The 18,315-nt window shown below is 37.8% G+C and overlaps 2 protein-coding genes across 3 annotated transcripts in view; one reads left to right on the forward strand and one right to left on the reverse strand.

Annotated features, from left to right (window-relative positions):
• The window catches only part of LOC135225706 (procollagen-lysine,2-oxoglutarate 5-dioxygenase 1-like), a 151,948-nt gene that overhangs the window by 70,944 nt on the left and 62,689 nt on the right, over nucleotides 1-18,315 (forward strand). For both annotated transcript variants that reach the window (XM_064265071.1, XM_064265070.1), the window contains one exon: nucleotides 7,172-7,275. In XM_064265071.1, coding sequence (XP_064121141.1) covers nucleotides 7,172-7,275 — 104 coding nt within the window. The remainder of the gene's footprint in view (nucleotides 1-7,171; nucleotides 7,276-18,315) is intronic.
• On the reverse strand, nucleotides 7,018-13,238 carry LOC135225709 (uncharacterized). Its single transcript, XM_064265074.1, has 2 exons — nucleotides 13,161-13,238; nucleotides 7,018-8,433 (listed from the first exon to the last, which is right to left on the reverse strand). The coding sequence occupies exons 1-2, from the start codon at nucleotides 13,169-13,171 to the stop codon at nucleotides 7,983-7,985; spliced, it is 462 nt and encodes a 153-aa protein (XP_064121144.1). The 5' UTR covers nucleotides 13,172-13,238; the 3' UTR covers nucleotides 7,018-7,982.

Below are 18,315 nucleotides of genomic sequence, written 5' to 3' on the forward strand. Positions count from 1 at the left end.
AGTTTCCAAAAGGAGTCCAAAGGGGTGGGGGGAGTGGTGGATAGATGCCTTCTACTGTGCCCAACTTGTGTCCATACCATGATTTATCTCACTGTCCACACGCGCGCGCACACACCCCTTTTGCCATGCCATCACTTCTTCATGCTTTGATCAAGGAAAGGCTTCTGATCAATGAGGGCTCCGTCTTCCGTGAAATGGATCTATGGAAAGATGTCGTTTGCTGTCACGGCTTTTCTCCATAGGTTCATTTGTGTAAGTGAAGTTCAGGTGATGCTTCGCTGGGCCTGGCTGGAAGGGTATGTCCCCTCGATAGAATGTCCCCTTGCTTCCGTGTCTTTTTATAATATATGTTATATACATTACAACACACACATATACAAATATCTACATATATGTGTGTGTTATATAAATACATACGCATACACACACACACACACAACACACACACACACACACACACACACATATATATATATATATATATATTATAGATTATATATATTATATATAGACCATACTTTTTTTTCTTTTGAAGGTAATGAAGCCAGTACGTTTTACCTTTCAGGTTTTTCAGCAATTTTTTAGGGATGGGGTCGCCACCCCTATTCCCTTCTGCTTGACTCCTAGCAGACGCTGGTAACTATTTACAGTTGGATGATCTGGTTGTTGGCACTATTATTCCTGGTTATTGGTAGGCTGGGAACCAACACGAAAGTAGCAAACGTGTGCCGAGAGCTGTATCACTCAGCCTTTAAATGGATTGTGCATAATGTATCATTATTTCCAATTCTTGATGAAATTCTTCATCAAATTAACAGTTTCAAAGAAAACCAGAGGGCTTATTCAGTAAATCTCAAAATGTCTTTCACAAGCCACAGCGGTAATCGGAATCGAACTTTTCCGTAGGATCCTTAGGAATCCATAGGTCAGTCGGACATACACCGTTCTCTCCTTTTTTTCGTAGATCCTTTCCAACAGTCAGCTTCCATTTTGAAGCTCTTGGTTGAAAAGACTTTTTTTTTCTCAGTATTCCATTATTAATCCAGTATTGACGTTCGCTTCCTTCTTTAGTACTTAACATTCCTACTTCTACACCGCTTCTACGCGTCTTCTCAAGTTTCAAGAATTCGAACTTATTTTTAGTTTTCTAAAGATCATATACAATATAGGGCAAAGCTCCTATTTGCGAACACCATGCAAAACCTTGAGTAAATCAGAGGATCCATTTCACACATGCAGCTTAGCTTCTGATATTAACTCCGACCACAGCTAGGTTGTCTTGTGTTTAAGGTGACTTAATGTTCAAAGGATCGTAGGATTTAGTTTTGAAATGTAGGTTTTAATTTGTATTTATTGCATGAGATGATCATTGTCATTTTTACTATCTATAACCGGACGAGCGAAGATGAGGCAACGATAGGGAAAAGTTAAGTATATCTTAGTTTAACCAGACCACTGAACTGATTAACAGCCTAGGGCTGGATCGAAGGATTGGATATTATTACGTGGGTAGGAACCAATTGGGTATTTAGCAACGGGACCTGCAGCTTATTGTGAGATCCGAACCACATTATATCGAGAAATGAATTTCTAATCACCAGAAATAAGTTCCTCTGATTCCACGTAGACATATAACTGTCTGCGAACCACCACTTACAATGGTATAGGACGGCGACCAGTTGTATGTTTGTTCTTGCGACTGTGATACGCAAGCATTGTGGTTCCTTTTCCCTTTCTCGTCTGAGTGACATTAAGTAGATTTTGTTTCTTCTTCAGAATAAGGGAGATGACTCAAACTTCCTGAATTAATGTTAACAACTTTATTCTCAGCTCCATCACAGGAGTATAGGAAAGGTTGGTCAGATGACCGCTCTGTTGGAGAATGAGGATAGAACTAACTTTACAAGAGGGTCGCATCGATAGCTGACAATAGCTATCTCAGCATATTACAAAAATAACAGATACGTGTTCATATGACTCAGAAGTCACGTGTTTCCGCTACAGGTGATGGGTCACCAGCATTCTCATGGAAGGCGCTATGACCTGTTTACAAGATGTGACAATTGTTGATACAGATAAATGCAAACCAGGCCACTGCAAGCATTGCATGGCATGGTCTAGTTTTACGTCCTGTTATGGCTATTGATCACTCTCCTAACTCGCCTATGACCCCTTGGGACATGGGTTTCTTTACAGATATGGAAAATATCTATATTAACATAATGTATGCATTACAGACAGAGCGGGGAAGCGAACTCGGACTGCCAAATCGGTAGGCGAGCACGTAGCCCACTCGTTCAACGAGGAACTACGGTAGGGAAAAATGCAGGAGGTTTAGATTAAGGTGATGTGTTGCGTCAGTTGTTCTAAATGTTAATATTCCCCTGTGTTATAGAATAGGTAAAAATTAAACATATATACGTAGTAATTTAATTTGCTGTAATGGGATATGTACAGTTCAGTTGTCTACCCTTGTGATGCTCTGTTATTATCACCCTCCGTACTTCCGCATTGCACCTACGTAATCTTGTTAAGGTGGTTATGGGTCACAGTCAGGCCTGAGAATCAGTGGTGGGAGCGAATGTGACCATAGTTGAAATGCTTCTTGTAGTGTGATCATTACTGTTATTAAATTTTAAAAATATTTCAACAGAAGAGTCTCATTTTTCATATATATATATAATATATATATATATATATATATATATATATATATATATATATATATATATGACTGCTAACAATTCCATCTTATGAAAGGAGCCCATAAAAATGCCAAAATATAGAAAGTAAGTACTATATTTCAAAGACTGCTATCTCTCTCTTCAGGTTGATAATTAATGAGAGAAGTTACCGGGAAATAACTTCCCCAGAGATTAATACAGCATAATGGTCAGTTAAGTATGGACAACAGAGCTCGGCTGTTTTAACCATATAAAAAAACCATAACCACAGAATAAACTGTAATTTGTCACATATAATTTATAGCAGCAAATGTCGGTACAAAAGCCAGATGATAGAGTCAGCGTTGATTAAAGAAACACAGTAATGAATATCTCAAAGGGTGTCGTGAATTCAGATGTCATTGATAAAATCTTCCTGCATCCAACACTTGAGAAGATTAAAGAGGAATTATCAATGGGGATGACCTCGTAATACGGCTTCTTGTGTAACTTTTTTCATTCATTACCAACCTAAAGAGAGAGACAGTAGTCTCTGAAATATAGTACTTACTAGCTATATTTTGGCATTTTTATGGACTCCTTTTATTAGATACTATGTATGTGTATATATATATATATAGATATATATATATATATATATATATATATATATATATATATATATATATATATATATATATATATATATATATATATATATATATATATATATATATATATATATATATATATATATACAGTGGTACCTCGACATATGAAATTAATCCGTTCCGAGGTGGCCTTCGTAACCTGAGCTTTCCGTATCTTGAACCGCTTTTTACATGTAAATTGTCTAATTCGTTCCAAGGCCTACAAAAACACCCAAGTAAATTTTATGATAAAGCTAAATTGACCAATAAACAATGAAATACAACAATTTGGACCATTCAGTACCTAACTTAATACGTGCTACTAATATGTACAAATAATATGTACATGGTATACAAGAAATACTGTACGTACATATGTACGTATCTAGTAAAATGTGGAACCTTACCTTTTGAGTGAGGCTATCTCCGAAAGTGGCGACAGAGGAGGAGGACAAACGGCAGGAAATTTGTTATGTAGTACGTACACTTAACTTAACGAAACACATTAAAAATGTCAGGAAACATAAACTAAACTTTATGAAACACATTAACAAAACCGTAACACTTAACTTTACAAAAAACTTAAAATTACATTTTTTTTTCTTTTTTTTTATTTTTACACTTTTTTTTACTTTTTTATACTTTACGTTTTTTACAAAATTTCAATTTCTTCACCATCGAATGGATGCCAGTCTGTTTACGGAATTTCTTGAACCACCCATGAGAAGCCTTGAGGTCTGGGGTTGCCGTCGATGTGCCTTCTCCTCCGTCGTCTTTGACCTGGGCAATCAAATCGCCAAAAAGAGCGCTGGCCTTCTGGCAGATTGCCATCTCGATTATCGTATTGCCAGCGATTTCTTTGTCCTCAATCCATAGAAGAAGCAGCCTCTCCATCTCATCATGCACGTGGCTCCTCTTGTTGGACAAAACAATCATGCTCTTGGAAGGTGTAGCTGCTTTGATGGCTTTCTTCTGCTTAAGGATGGTGCCTATTGTCGACGGATTTCGGCCGTATTCCTTAGCGATCTAGAAAGCATCCTCTTCTTTCCGTGAACTTCAGCAACTTTCTTGGGACCCATGACTATACTGTACGTAATTAAGTTATGTAGTATACTAATTAAGTTCTCACACAACACGATAAAGTAGTACAACGAAATCACTAACACGAATTTACATTAACAAACTAAATCGTATATGTGAATGAACGAATTCCGTGTGCGTACGATAACGCTGGTGCGAAGCAATGGGTGAAGAAGAACCCCGCTATGTAGATGCATGATGGGAGAGATGCTGACCAATAGGAGAGCAGGATCTTATGGCAGTGACTAGCATCAGGAACCAATGGGAGAGCGGGAGGATGGTGGCGAGTCTACTCAGTTGGCGGCTGGCGAGTTTTAAAATTGTTATCGGTGGTCCGGGCAAATCTCAGGACTTTACAGCAACAACCTTTCATATCCTGAACTATATTCATATGTAGAGCCAAAAAAATCTTCGTATTTGCTTTCGTAACTCGAATTTTTCGTTAGTTGTTCCTTTTGTATGTCGAGGTACCACTGTATATATATATATATATATATATATATATATATATATATATATATATATATATATTACATACTATAATTATATGAAGAAATGAGACCCTTCTGTTGAAATTTTGTAATAATTTAAAACCAGGAATGTAGATTAATTGCCTTTCACCCCTCAATACGTTGCGCGATCTGAAAGCTCTTTACTTTATTTCTTCTAGTAAAACATGCATTGAAATTTGAAACTCTTCTTCCCCCCTTCCCTCCTCCCTCATCCGTCTGTCTGGCTTTTTTCTCCGACTAAAGATTATAAATGCGTTAATAGTTTGTTGTAAAATGTTATTGCTCCCGGGCTTTGTATTTTTCTATAATTCGATTATAAAGTTTCTTAATTTTGTTATAAAAGAGCGAGAGCTTTTATGACATTTTCATTATCGTCTGGTCTACGGCAAAAGAAACGTCGTTGATATTAAGATTCTTTGAAAGGCTGTTGATAAGTTTCTGATCATTTCAAGTACTAGTGAGCTTACCTATTTTCATATCTTTTAACCTTTCGTCAGTTAACAGTTACTTTTTTCAACAATACCAGAGGCAAGTAGTCATATTTTTTTAAATGTTCATCACTAATGGCTGGAACTGTCTAAGGTTAGGTATGTTCATAAATATATATATATATATATATATATATATATATATATATATATATATATATATATATATATATTATATATATATATATATTATATATATATATATATGTGTGTGTGTATATATATCATATATATATATATATATATATATATATATATATATATTATATATATATATATATATATTTCCATTGTTTTCTGTCTGAACATTTTCCATGCATTTGTTGGTAAAGTGACATGCAATAATAGAATAGGGTAGAGGCCTCAAGCGGCAGGGATGCCATATAAAACTTTTTGAAGCATTGATTAGGTCATTTGGCGTTATTTTGGTGTGTTTGGGTCCTTATTTTTATAATTAGGTATACAATTTTTACGGAAATATCAAGGAAGCTGAGTGCCTGACAAATGGTCAGACTTTCCAAAATCTCGAGTTCAGAAGAAATCATGGGAGAGCCAACTACGTAGTAACTAGAACCAGGGATGTAATGAGAAAGTATTGCTTGTAGGAATATGAATTCAGATCACTTAAGGTTTTTTTTGCAGCGTGCCTTCGGCCCCTAGCTGCAATACCTTTCGTTCCTTGTACTGTACCTCCTTTCATATTCTCTTTCTTCCATCTTACCTTCCACCCTCTCTTAACAACTGATTCATAGTGCAACTGCGAGATTTTCTTCTTGTTATACTTTTCAAACTTTTACTGTCTGTTTCCGTCTCAGAGCGGAATGACCTCGTTGGTCCTAGCGCTTGGCCTTAATTCTATATTCAATTCAGTCATTTTGGTAAATTTATCTCCAGAGTATAAGGATTAAAGGTTTTACCTCGTGTCTTGGTAATTGTGAGTAAAATTGCTTCCAGATTATGGAAGCTCGTGATATGTAGGAGAGCTTTTAAGCTCAATTGCTTGATTTTTGAAACTCATTAGTGGTCTGGAATGAAATAACAAGCTCATTTCCTGTGCCTTAAAACCTCGACGTTTATGTAATTGCCACTTACCGTGGCACTATGAGAGAGAGAGAGAGAGAGAGAGAGAGAGAGAGAGAGAGAGAGAGTTGGGAAGTCCAAGGGTTTAAAGATGTAATAGGGCAAATGTTTAGAATGAATAATAAATTGACATTTGTCCCCTGCTAGTCTTCATTATTTTTAAGTTTCTTCTTCTTCTTCTTCTTCTTCTTCTTCTTCTTCTTCTTCTTCTCTCTTCTTCTTCTTCTTCTTCTTCTTCTTCTTCTTCTTATTATTATTATTATTCTTATTATTATTATTATTATTATTATTATTATTATTATTATTATTATTATTATTGGAATTTCAGGAATGTTTGGCTTTCAGTGTCCTTAAGTAACAGATTTTATTTTTTATTTTTATAATTGTGTTCATGTTATGAAAGAGCACTTCACCATCCTTAAGACCAGAATTAACATTTCCTTGGTTTTGTTCCTACAGGATTTTCATTTTTGGTGTTAGCATAGTTTGCTCATTAATTTTTGCTTTCATTTGTTGAGAAAAAAGACCAAAAAAATCGAGTATGCTTAATATAAGTATATATTTAGGTCTATGTTTGTTTAATAAGAGTACATATGTATTTTTTACCTCAGAAAATTCCCATTATTAAAATCAGTTATATTATCCAGCAACAATATACTTTTAATTTTTTCAATTTACATACCCATCTTTTTCTTTAGTCTGGGGTACAGGAGAAAGAGGTGCAGCAGTTCGTAGAAAACGGAGGAGGGTATTCTTCTATCAGCATCAACACAGAAGAATCCGTCGATATGAGCTCATTAAGGTTAGTTCTGTGTTCTTGCATTTAATGATTTTAGTGCACAGTGTATGTATATATGCATATATATATTATATATGTATATGCATATATATATGCATATACGTATATACATATACATATATGCGTAAGCAACAGTCAGTCAGCATTGTAAAAGTTTAAAGTTGGTCAAAAAATGCTACAAAAGTACTGGGAAAACGGACACAAAACCACGAGGAAATAATATTGCGAAGGAAAATTGTAATGTAACTCTCACACAACCAAAGAAAACATTTCCAGGAGTGCAATAACAAAAACGGTAGTTACAAAGAATATTTTAAAGTCTTTTCTATGCCTTCTTTCTTGTGGTCAGACTAAATTATAATAGATGTGTGTTGCTTTTGTTTTTCTGGAGAGGATAATGTATTTTATTGACACATTTATTTTCAAACGGGTGACTTGTAATTGTATGACATTAAGAAAAATGGACAAAGCTGTAGTACTGAGCGTTTGTAGAGTATGAGTGGATTTTATTTGTATGTGAACAAACGCCTTTGCCGAGTAGTCATATTCTTAGAAATAACAAAAGAAGTGGATGGCTTTTTCAAATTTTGAAAAAATACGAACACTTGTTACGCAAGCAGAGAGCGCATTTCAGTGATTGTACTTGACGTGAAATGATAAATAATGCAGAGGATTATTAATGCTAGCTAAAGAGAAGAGGCGAGACGGCACTACCAATACATGGCCGCCTCCGGATCTGTCTGCCAGTACATGGCTGACCTGGCCGTGACCTCGGGGTCGTTGGCCGCCATCTTCCGCCAGTAGTCAAGCGCCAGCTGCGCGTAGTCCTCGTTGCGCGAGGAGAGTCTCTGGTAGAGGAAGGCCGTCTGGGCCATGCCCTCCGGGTCGGACGCCGTGGACTTGCGCATCTCCATGGCGGCCGTGGCCGCGCCTTCGGGATCCTCCGCCGATAACACCCTCCAGTACATCGAGGCCTGGGCAGCCGCCTGCGGGTGGCGGTCGATCATGTGCCTCCAGTACATGGCGGCGCGGGTGGCGTTGTCGTTGCTGATGGGCTTGTACAGGACGTTCCCGCCGGCAGTCGATTCGTGGTTGTCCGACGATGCCGTCAGGGCCACGGCCCACAGGCTGATCGTCACTGCGATCAGGGCTCTGCCTGACCTGGAAAGAAAGCGAGGTGTTGTAGGATGATCAAGAATGGGCAAAAAGGTCTGTGCATAAATTTTACAAGTTTGTATCACTTTTAATCCTGTTTGGAAAACGGAATGTCTGTTTGTTTATGCAGGTCTCCTACTTCCCTCAGAGTTTAGCACCAGTTCTAAATTCCCCCCCTCCCCACCCCCACTTTTTTTTTTTTGCGTCGTCACACTTGGGCTAGGTAGAGACATCACGTTGTCGGTCCCATCGACCTCTGCAAGTAGGTTTTATCGCAACCCGTATTCCGGAGGTTCGTGTATACTATTTTTCTTACTATTGATACCGGTCTTCAATTAATGTGATTAAAATACATACTTGAAACCTTTGTGGTATTTATTTGTAATCTTGATGACATTTTGCTATACTTGTATTCTTTTCCTTCTAATTTATTAGTTACGTTATGTCAACGCCTGGAGTCATTTTCTTTACATACTTCTCCTTTATCTATTTCCTGCGGCTGCTGCTAGCTTTCGAAATTTAATTCAGCCTCTGTATCCCTGAACTGCAGTTCGTCATCCTTTAGTGGGCCGGTCTATAGACCTCTCATTCTCCTACCAATTTGCCTCTTTTATTCGGCACAGCTTGCCTTGCTGGCGTATGTACTAAAAATTATTTTTAGTACTAAACACACAATTGCTCGAGTCAATTAAACGTCAACTCTTGTCGTTAAATTTGGCGTCATGTTTATTTGGACCTTTATGACCTTTTTCTCGGAAGCCGGGTATCATTACTGCGTTTTGTTATCCTTCACTTTTTCATTAATTAGTTAATTTATTTTTTTCATTATTTTACTTCCATCCAAACATCAATGATTAGAGACAAGCAACAGTCCTCCGAAACTGGTTTTAGTGGCAGTGAGTTACAATGAGGCAAGAGAATTCATCCGGGCGTTTGATTGACATATCAATTACGATATTTAGCACCATAATTTGTGGGTATTAGAGTTTTTTACAGATTTAGATTTTTTTTTGACATTTTCATATCGTTCCGGTAAAATTATATATATAGAGAGGACTCTTCAAGATTAATGGTGCTGAAGTAGCAACTATTTTTAACAAAACTAGCCTACGAGAGGTTCCCCTTCCGAAATATACAAACATCAGTCTGCATGACCCCACAGCAAGAAATGAAGAAAGGACCAGGGACTTCAGCACATCCCTCCTACAGCGGCAACTACGGGAGAAGACTGCCGATCTGAAGAACCTGAAGGAGGAACATCACCGCCTGCGTGAAGAATGGGCGGAAGGAAATAGGTGCTGAAGCTGTCCGTCCTGATCCCGATGACTATGGAATTGACAATACCGGATATGACATCCCAACAAGAAACCACCACCACTAAGCAGATGACCGAGCGGAGGACCAGCGCGAACCTCCCATCTACGAAGAAATCAGCGAGCACCTCTCCTACCTGAGTGAGGAAGACATGCGTGACAGGGTTAGGGGCGTCAACACGGCCGTGGCGTAACCCGCAAACTTGTCGCCCTCAACGGCGGAAAGCTACGCATCTAGAAAACCAGAGGTATATTAACCTCACTGCCTACCAACCCACCGCCGAGCAAGGCGACTTATTATTATTATTGTTTAGTTTCCTCTGTCTTCGAAACAGAGCAAAAAGAAGACTAGATTAATGAAGTAGTCTCAAACGAGAACAAAAAGATCGAAAAAAAATTGTCAACAGACCTCAGTATAATGATTTTCTGACCAGTCCAAGTTTTCTTTCATATTTTTTTTTAAGTCTCCCGAATTACCATATTTACCTTAGAAGAATTTCTAGTTTTTTCTCTTATTTCTTGCCTAACTTTCATTTCCTTTCCTTTCATAAAGCACTTCAGGCTTCTACTTGCCTGCCTTGATTTCTTCTACTATATCACTCAAGTAAGTGGGTAGTGCCGTCAGTGCATGCGGTGCACTGTAGGCATTATTAAGGCACTCTACAGCGTCCTTTCAGCCCGTAAGTTAAATATATCTTAGTTTGACCAGACAACTGGGCTGATTAACAGCTCTCCTAGAGCTGGCCCGAAAGATTACATATTTTTATGTGGTTACATATCAACGCGACCTACAACCTATTGTGGGTCCGAACCACATTATACCGAGAAATTAATTTCTACTCACCAGAAACAAATTCCTCGATTCCACGTTGGCAGAGCGGGGAATCGAACTCGCGACTACGGAATCGGTAGGCGAGCGCGTAAACCACTCGTCCAACGAGTAGCTGCAACCCTTTTCATACCTATTTTTGTACCTCCTTTCATATTCTCTTGCTTTCATCTTACTTTCCACCCTCTCCTAACAATTGATGTATAGTGCAACTGCGAGGTTTTCCTCCTTTTACACCTTAAAAACCTTTCTACCGTCAATTTCAGTTTCAGCGCCGAATGACCTCGTAGGTCCCAGCGCTTGGCTTTTGGGCTAAATCCTGTTCTACTGTATCACGTAAGTTTTTCAATTTCAGTAACAGTTCTTATAGTGTTTCATCCTGCTGTTTTTATTTTTTCATTCTTTTTACAGTATATTGCATTTTGTATAATGAATCTCAGTTTTTCATTAATAATAATAATGATAATAATAATAATGATAATTATTATTATTATTATTATTATTATCATTATTATTATTATTATTATTATTATTATTATTATTATTATTATTATTATTTCCAGTGGCACTTCTAGCCGTGCTTCACTTCTTTATGAGATCAAAGTAGGAGCAGAAATTGCTTTGCGGAAAAGAAAAAGAAAATATCCGCCAAAAGTTTTATGTGTAATCTTCTTACTGAAAATCGTCTCGCTACCATTGTGCTCGAACGGAAATGATAGAATCGTAATGTTAAAACCTTTTTTGCTACGGAAAATCCTGAGAACTAAGAATCTCTTATTCTCCACTCACTCGTTATAAACAAGACTTTAATTCTCTCTCTCTCTCTCTCTATCTCTCTCTGTCTCTCTCTTTCTCCTCTCTCTCTCGCCCCTCTCTCCTCCCTTCCATCTCTCCTTCCTCTGTGCCCCCAAATCGACCGTAACTGCCAAGTAAATCTTCACATAGGCAGCGGCAGCCATTTGGTTCCGTTAGCCTTGTGGAACGGCGTGTCAGTTCTAGGCCTATATATTGACATTCCGGATTTTTATTTATAATTTTTTACCTTCGTGTTCTTCTGTATGTGTGTGTGTGTGTGTTTATTAACGGTTGTGACAGGTGGGTTACACTGTTTGTGTGTATGCATTTTTTTTTTTTTTGACAACCAGGCTATATTGCTTAGTTGTCCGGCAATCCGAACATATGGGATTTCAGGCTGTGTAGTTGAATGAAAACTAAGTATCGTGTGTATGTACACTTCTGACGCACCTGTGTATGTAAGTGTATACAAGAGGGTGTATACCCTTTCATGCACGCATACTTACAAAAATACACTATATTATATATATATAATATATATATATATATATATATATATATATATATATATATAGAGAGAGAGAGAAGGAGAGAGGAGAGAGAGAGGAGAGAGAGAAGAAAGAGAGATAGAGAGAGTGGGGGGGGGGGGGGGGGGGGGGGGGGGGGGGGGGGGGGGGGGGGGGGGGGGGGGGGGGAGAGAGAGAGAGAGAGAGTGGGGGGGGGGGGGGGGGGGGGGGGGGAGGCAAAAAATGTTTCTGAACTTTTGTGATAATTTCGTCGTATGGTTACACTTTTTAATTCGTTCCCAGACATGCGATTACCCATTTCAGAGGCGGAACAGTATGGTGCGATTGCATATCATGCCTGCATACTGCAGATTGCTCTCTTGAAACTTGCATTATTTTTCCATTTAGTGTTATTTGTTCGGGATGAAATTGATGTCTAAGTCTTTAGCTCGTGAGGGAAAGTTTTAATTGGTTCCGAAGTTTCCAATAAAAGGCCCAATCTTTGCTCCCGCTTGCATGTTCAGTTTCTTCACTACTTCGACAAAGAAACCTGAGAAGGCGGCGGCAAAGGGCGCTATTTAAAGCTTGGTTTTGCGTTCGAGGATGTTTTAGTACTCGGCAATATTTTGTGGGACTTGTAAGGCCTTTTCTTCTTTGCTGGCGTACAGAAAAAAACCGGGAGAGAAACAGAGAGCTCCAGCCATAAAGATAATTAATTGTGAAATATTTTTCTTGTCACCAAACTTTCAAACTTTTCCTGTTAAGTGCCTTTTTTTGAAATGCTAGACTGGACTGTTTTCACTAGCTGAGCAGGTTTTAGACTCTGCAAAGGAGATCGTTTTGAAGGTATAAAATATGTTGGGTATTCTCAAGAATGTTTTAGCGTTGACTGTGTCCTCTTTCGGACGATGAGGTTTGGCTTGTGTCTGTGTTACCAGGAATTATTATTTTTCTACTTGTATTTTCCACAAGACGTTCGAATCGCATGAACGGCAATTTTGAAAGAAACGCGCGGTAGAAAGTTATCTTTTCGCATTGATTTTCCTATCCTAAATTCATCTGCCAGAGATATTCATATCATTTCTACTTTGCATTCAATTACCAGGGTAGAAATTCACCATCGCAACGGTTAAGGGGTGTCAACTCTATAAAAAAAGAAAAAAAGCGTATACTAGTAAGCGTTCACTGAAGAAAGTCCCCGCCCTCTCCCCCCACAAACACATACACAGTGAAAATGGGGAGTAGTCTGGACACCACAAGAGAGGGCACTCCAAGTCAAGTGGGACTCACCTGTGAATCATCTTCAAGCAAATGGGAAAATAGTCCTGGGAAGATCGAACGGGTGGCAACACCTGGCTGGTTAAACACTCGACCTTACCTTTTGACAGACCCATGTATTTATACCCGTCTACGCCCACCTGCCCCTCGAGATGCCAAGAGTCATTATTGACGCCGCCGTGAATGCTTGCGTAACTTTTGAAACTGAGGGAATATTGGTCATCCTTTTCTTGTATTATATTCGGATATCCGCCTTCACGGGGCTGCAAAGCAACTACGTAAGGAAATCGCTCTCTTCTAAAATAAAATCCTGAAAGAAATTGAGAACGTTCTCAAACGATTTGGAAAAATCAAGACATTTAAAAAGGAAAGAAGTCTTGGAAAAAACATTGAAAGTTACCAAAAAATATTTCGTGTGCTCTCAAGAGCGTATTATAGAGGGGCGTTGATGCATCTTCCATAAAAAGGAAAGTCTTTTAGAAAACAATTTTCAAGGTAGGAAATACATTGGGTATCTTCAAAAATATTTTAGCGATGACTATGTCCTCTTCCTGACGATGGGGTCACCGTGCCCCGATGCCCTCAACCGTTTGTGTAGGTCAATGGTACGACGCCGTCTCAACCCGGCTGGGCCCCTTATTCTCTCTCTCTCTCTTTCTCTCTCTCTCATATACATCAACCTGCGTTGGGCTCCCTGCCGAGCGCTAGATGTAGATTTATGGACTGAAAGTGAACAAGGAAAGCGAGAGAAAATCGATTAATTATGTGTTTGTGGACGCTGGGCAGCATGCAAAGAAAGTGAATCCAGATTTTAGTTGTTAGATGTACAGGAGCGAGACTCTTAAGAGTGATTTGCAAAGATAGTTTTCTAATATTTAGAAAGGTACAGAAAACATTTTTTTTTTTGTATGTAAAGTAAAACATAAGCGCAGAGGATTTTTTTGGTAAGGGTAGAAAATGAAAAATGGTTTTTTGATTACAAGGAGAGATGCAAAATGATAGTACAGGATTGTAAGAGTGAGTCATAGACTGTTTTGGGGTGGAGAGAGAGAGAGAGAGAGAGAGAGAGAGAGATGAGAGCAGAATTTCAGTGTAGTTATAAGATACAGTAATTTGATGTGCTTGACGAGATACAGTGCACTGCAAGAATGTGATAGGGTATTTTTGGGGCGTACAAAGATATACAAAGAGATGGTAGAGTATTTTTGGGGAGTAGGAAGAGATACAAAGAGATGATATAGTATTTTTGGGGAGTAGAAGGAGATACAAAGAGAATGGTGTTGACGTTAGGCGTGATATGTGGAAATTTCTTTGTGTCAAAGATGGTTTTTAGTGTGAATGCGTAAGATATGGTTGTGTGTGTGATAGGGTGGGAAAGTGGGGAAGGCGGTAGGAGAATAAAGTAATGGAAGTGTTTTTGTGTTAACGATGATACGGTTAAGCGTATGCAACTGTATGGGATGCTAAGTATGTTATAAAAGCGAAAGAGAGGAAAGTGCAAGGAAAAAATAATGGATAAAATTTAATCAAATAGAAGCCTTTTCACCACAAGATTTATTGCCTAATTTTCATACTCGTTTGAAGAAGTGAAGAACCTGGAATTGAAGATTACAGAGAGAGAGAGAGAGAGAGAGAGAGAGAAGGATAGGGGAGGCAGATGTGTGCAAAGAAATATGAAAGAAATGGGAGACAATTGTGTTGATATAAGAAAACCAAGATTCAGGCCAAGACATGAGAGAAAGAGAGAGATTTGGTGTCTAACTTTGCTTATCCCTTTCACAGAAAAAGAAAATAAATGCTTAGTGGACACCTGTGTAAATTTTATGCTTTCATTGCGACAACTTTTCCGTTACCTGGAGCAGCTCATGTAAATTCGTTATAACAACTAAAGTGAATGAAAAAAACATCCTCAAGTCGTATCCGGCTCCATCTGAAAAAGGAATGAACGCTCTTTCCGAATCAATATTATATTTGAGGACCTCAGTAGCATTTTGAGATATCTTGTCGTCAGACCGACTAACATAAATACATAATATCCGTCTGAAGTCATTCTCAAGTAGATTTATGGTGCTTGTCTTTATTTATTTATGTTTTTGTATATGTCACTGGTATCTAGAGATTAGTGTATGCTTCATCGTTGTTATTAATTTTTTAATAGCATTACGCAGGATATCTAAATGATGCAGCGCGCGCGCACACGCACACACACACACACACACCACACAACACACACATATATATATATATATATATATATATATATATATATATATATATATATATATATATATATATAAATAATTTGTGTGTTTGTGTTCTTTTTATATAACTCTCTCTCTCTCTCTCTCTCTCTTCTCTCTCTCTCTCTCTCTCTCTCTCTCTCTATATATATATATATATATATATATATATATATATATATATATATATATATATATATATATATACTACTTTACAATGACGAAAGCGTTTAACCCTTTCTGCCATATATAGGACTTAGGCCTATGTAGTCAGGGGATATGGTCGTTGTACAGTTATTTGACATTGGTTTAAAAGTAGTTTTCATGTATTTTATCACGTAAATCTTCCATAATTTAAGTTTAACCCTGTGTTTGTTATTAGTTTATACTTTTCCTTGTCTTCGGGCATTATTTTTAATATTTTATATTCTAAGCTTTATTCTTATTTACATCTTTTTATCTACCCTTACGTCCTTTGTGTTGTATTTAGTGTTTCTTTAGTCTTTGTATGGTTATGTATATATATATATATATATATATATATACTATATATATATATATATATATATATACATATACATATATATACAAGGACATATAGATATATATGTATATGTATATATATATTGTGTGTGTAGGTATGTATGTATGTATTATATATATATATATATATATATATATATATATATATATATATAATCACCGTTGAAAACTTCCTCTCCTTCGTTATTTATTATTATTATTATTATTATGTGCCGCCTCTAAAAGATTCACATGAAGTAATGTCATAATTTTCGTGCGATTGCTTCTTGTTGTCTGAGGAATAATACATATCTATTTTTTAACACACTGTTTTCATCAATAAAAAACACACTACTTAGAAAAATCCATAATTGCCTAAACTAATACAACCCAGTGAATTACAGTTGTCATGAAAACTAAGTCAAATATAATAGATGCAAGATGACAGGACAATTTTTTGTTTCAAGGCAACGTTTATATTCCATAGGGATCTTTTGGCATTTAACACATTAAGCCTTCAAAGGGTAATGATGGCGTTACACCTACCAGTACTGCTATTATTATTATTACTACATCAGCAAAAATAACGAAGAAGCTCGTCGAACCGTTAATTTTCAGGACGAAAGTTTTATCCCACCATCACAGACTTCTTATCTGGAATTAATTTTTTTTTCTTTTTTGGTCTCTCTCTTAAACTTGTTGGCTAAAATGTGTGGTGGTCGGAAGCAAAGAGCCATTATTCTTTTTATTTTTCTGTAAAAGAAAACTATTGAGATGGCCCAGTCTGTCCGTCCGCACTTTTTCTGTCCGCCCTCAGATCTTAAAAACTCCTGAGGCTAGAGGGCTACAAATTGGTACGTTGATCAGCCACTCTCCAATCATCAAACATACCAAATTGCAGCCATCTGGCCCCGGTAGTTTATATTGAACATAAGATTAATGTTAGTCATGATCGTACATCTGGAACCGCTGTGGGTGTCAACAACACAGGCCACATCAGGGCATCGCTGAGAGTTTCATATAGCATTATGCCTTGTACAGAAAACTCGATGACGTGGAAGAAACTTCGGCGCATTTTTAATTGTTTCGTTTTTGGTCTCACGCTTCAACTCGGCTGAAATGTTTCGTTTTTGGTCTCACGCTTCAACTCGGCTGAAATGTTTCGTTTTTGGTCTCACGCTTCAACTCGGCTGAAATGTTTTGATTTTGGTCTCATGCTTCAACTCGGCTGAAATGTTTTGTTTTAGGTCTCACGATTCAACTCGGCTGAAATGTTTCGTTTTTGGTCTCACGCTTCAACTCGGCTGAAATGTTTCGTTTTTGGTCTCACGCTTCAACTCGGCTGAAATGTTTCGTTTTTTGGTGTTTCTCACGATTGGGCAAACTCGGCTGGAAATGTTTTGTTTTTCGTTTTTGGTCTCACGCTTCAACTCGGCTGAAATGTTTCGTTTTTGGTCTCATGCTTCAACTTGGCTGAAATGTTTCGTATTTGGTCTCACGCTTCAACTCGGCTGAAATGTTTCGTTTTTGGTCTCACGATTCAACTCGGCTGAAATGTTTCGTTTTTGGTCTCACGATTCAACTCGGCTGAAATGTTTCGTTTTTGGTCTCACGCTTCAACTCGGCTGAAATGTTTCGTTTTTGGTCTCACGATTCAACTCGGCTGAAATGTTTGTTTTTCGTGTGGTCTCAACGCTTCAACTCGGCTGAAATGTTTCGTTTTTGGTCTCACATTCAACGGCTGAAATGTTCGTTTTTGGTCTCACGCTCAACTCGCTTTTTTGAAATGTTCGTTTTTTAAAGGTCTCTACGCTTCAACTCGCTGGAAATGTTTTCGTTTTTTGGTCTCTTGGGGGGGGGCTCACGAATTCAACTCGGCTGAAAGTCGTTTTTGGTCTCACGCTTCAACTCACTGAATAACGCTTCAACTCGGTGAAATGCGTTTTTGGTCTCACTCTTCATCGGCTGATTGTTTGTTTTTTTCGTTTTCCTCACGCTATCGGCTGAATGTTTCGTTTTTGGTCCTCACGCTTCAACTCGGCTGAATTGTTTCGTTTTTGGCTCACGCTTCAACTCGGCTGAAATGTTTCGTTTTTGGTCTCACTCTTCAACTCGGCTGAAATTTATGGTGGTCGTCACTCGGAAGCGCAGATTCATTCAACTCTTTTTGTAGCGTTTGCAGTGAGATTTAGAGAGGCGCGCGCAGGTCATTTGCATGTTATAAGAGTGAATGCTTGTTGTTCATGTGACGAAAATGCATTTGTGTATGTAACCTACGTATATATGTACAGTATATAATATATGTATGTGTGCACATATATATGTATATTTACGTATATACATACATGCATACATATATATGTCTGTATACACACACACACGCACACACACACACCACACACACA

Source organism: Macrobrachium nipponense, chromosome 13 (assembly GCF_015104395.2).
Source record: "Macrobrachium nipponense isolate FS-2020 chromosome 13, ASM1510439v2, whole genome shotgun sequence".
In the NCBI taxonomy this organism is placed as follows: Eukaryota; Metazoa; Arthropoda; class Malacostraca; order Decapoda; family Palaemonidae; genus Macrobrachium; species Macrobrachium nipponense.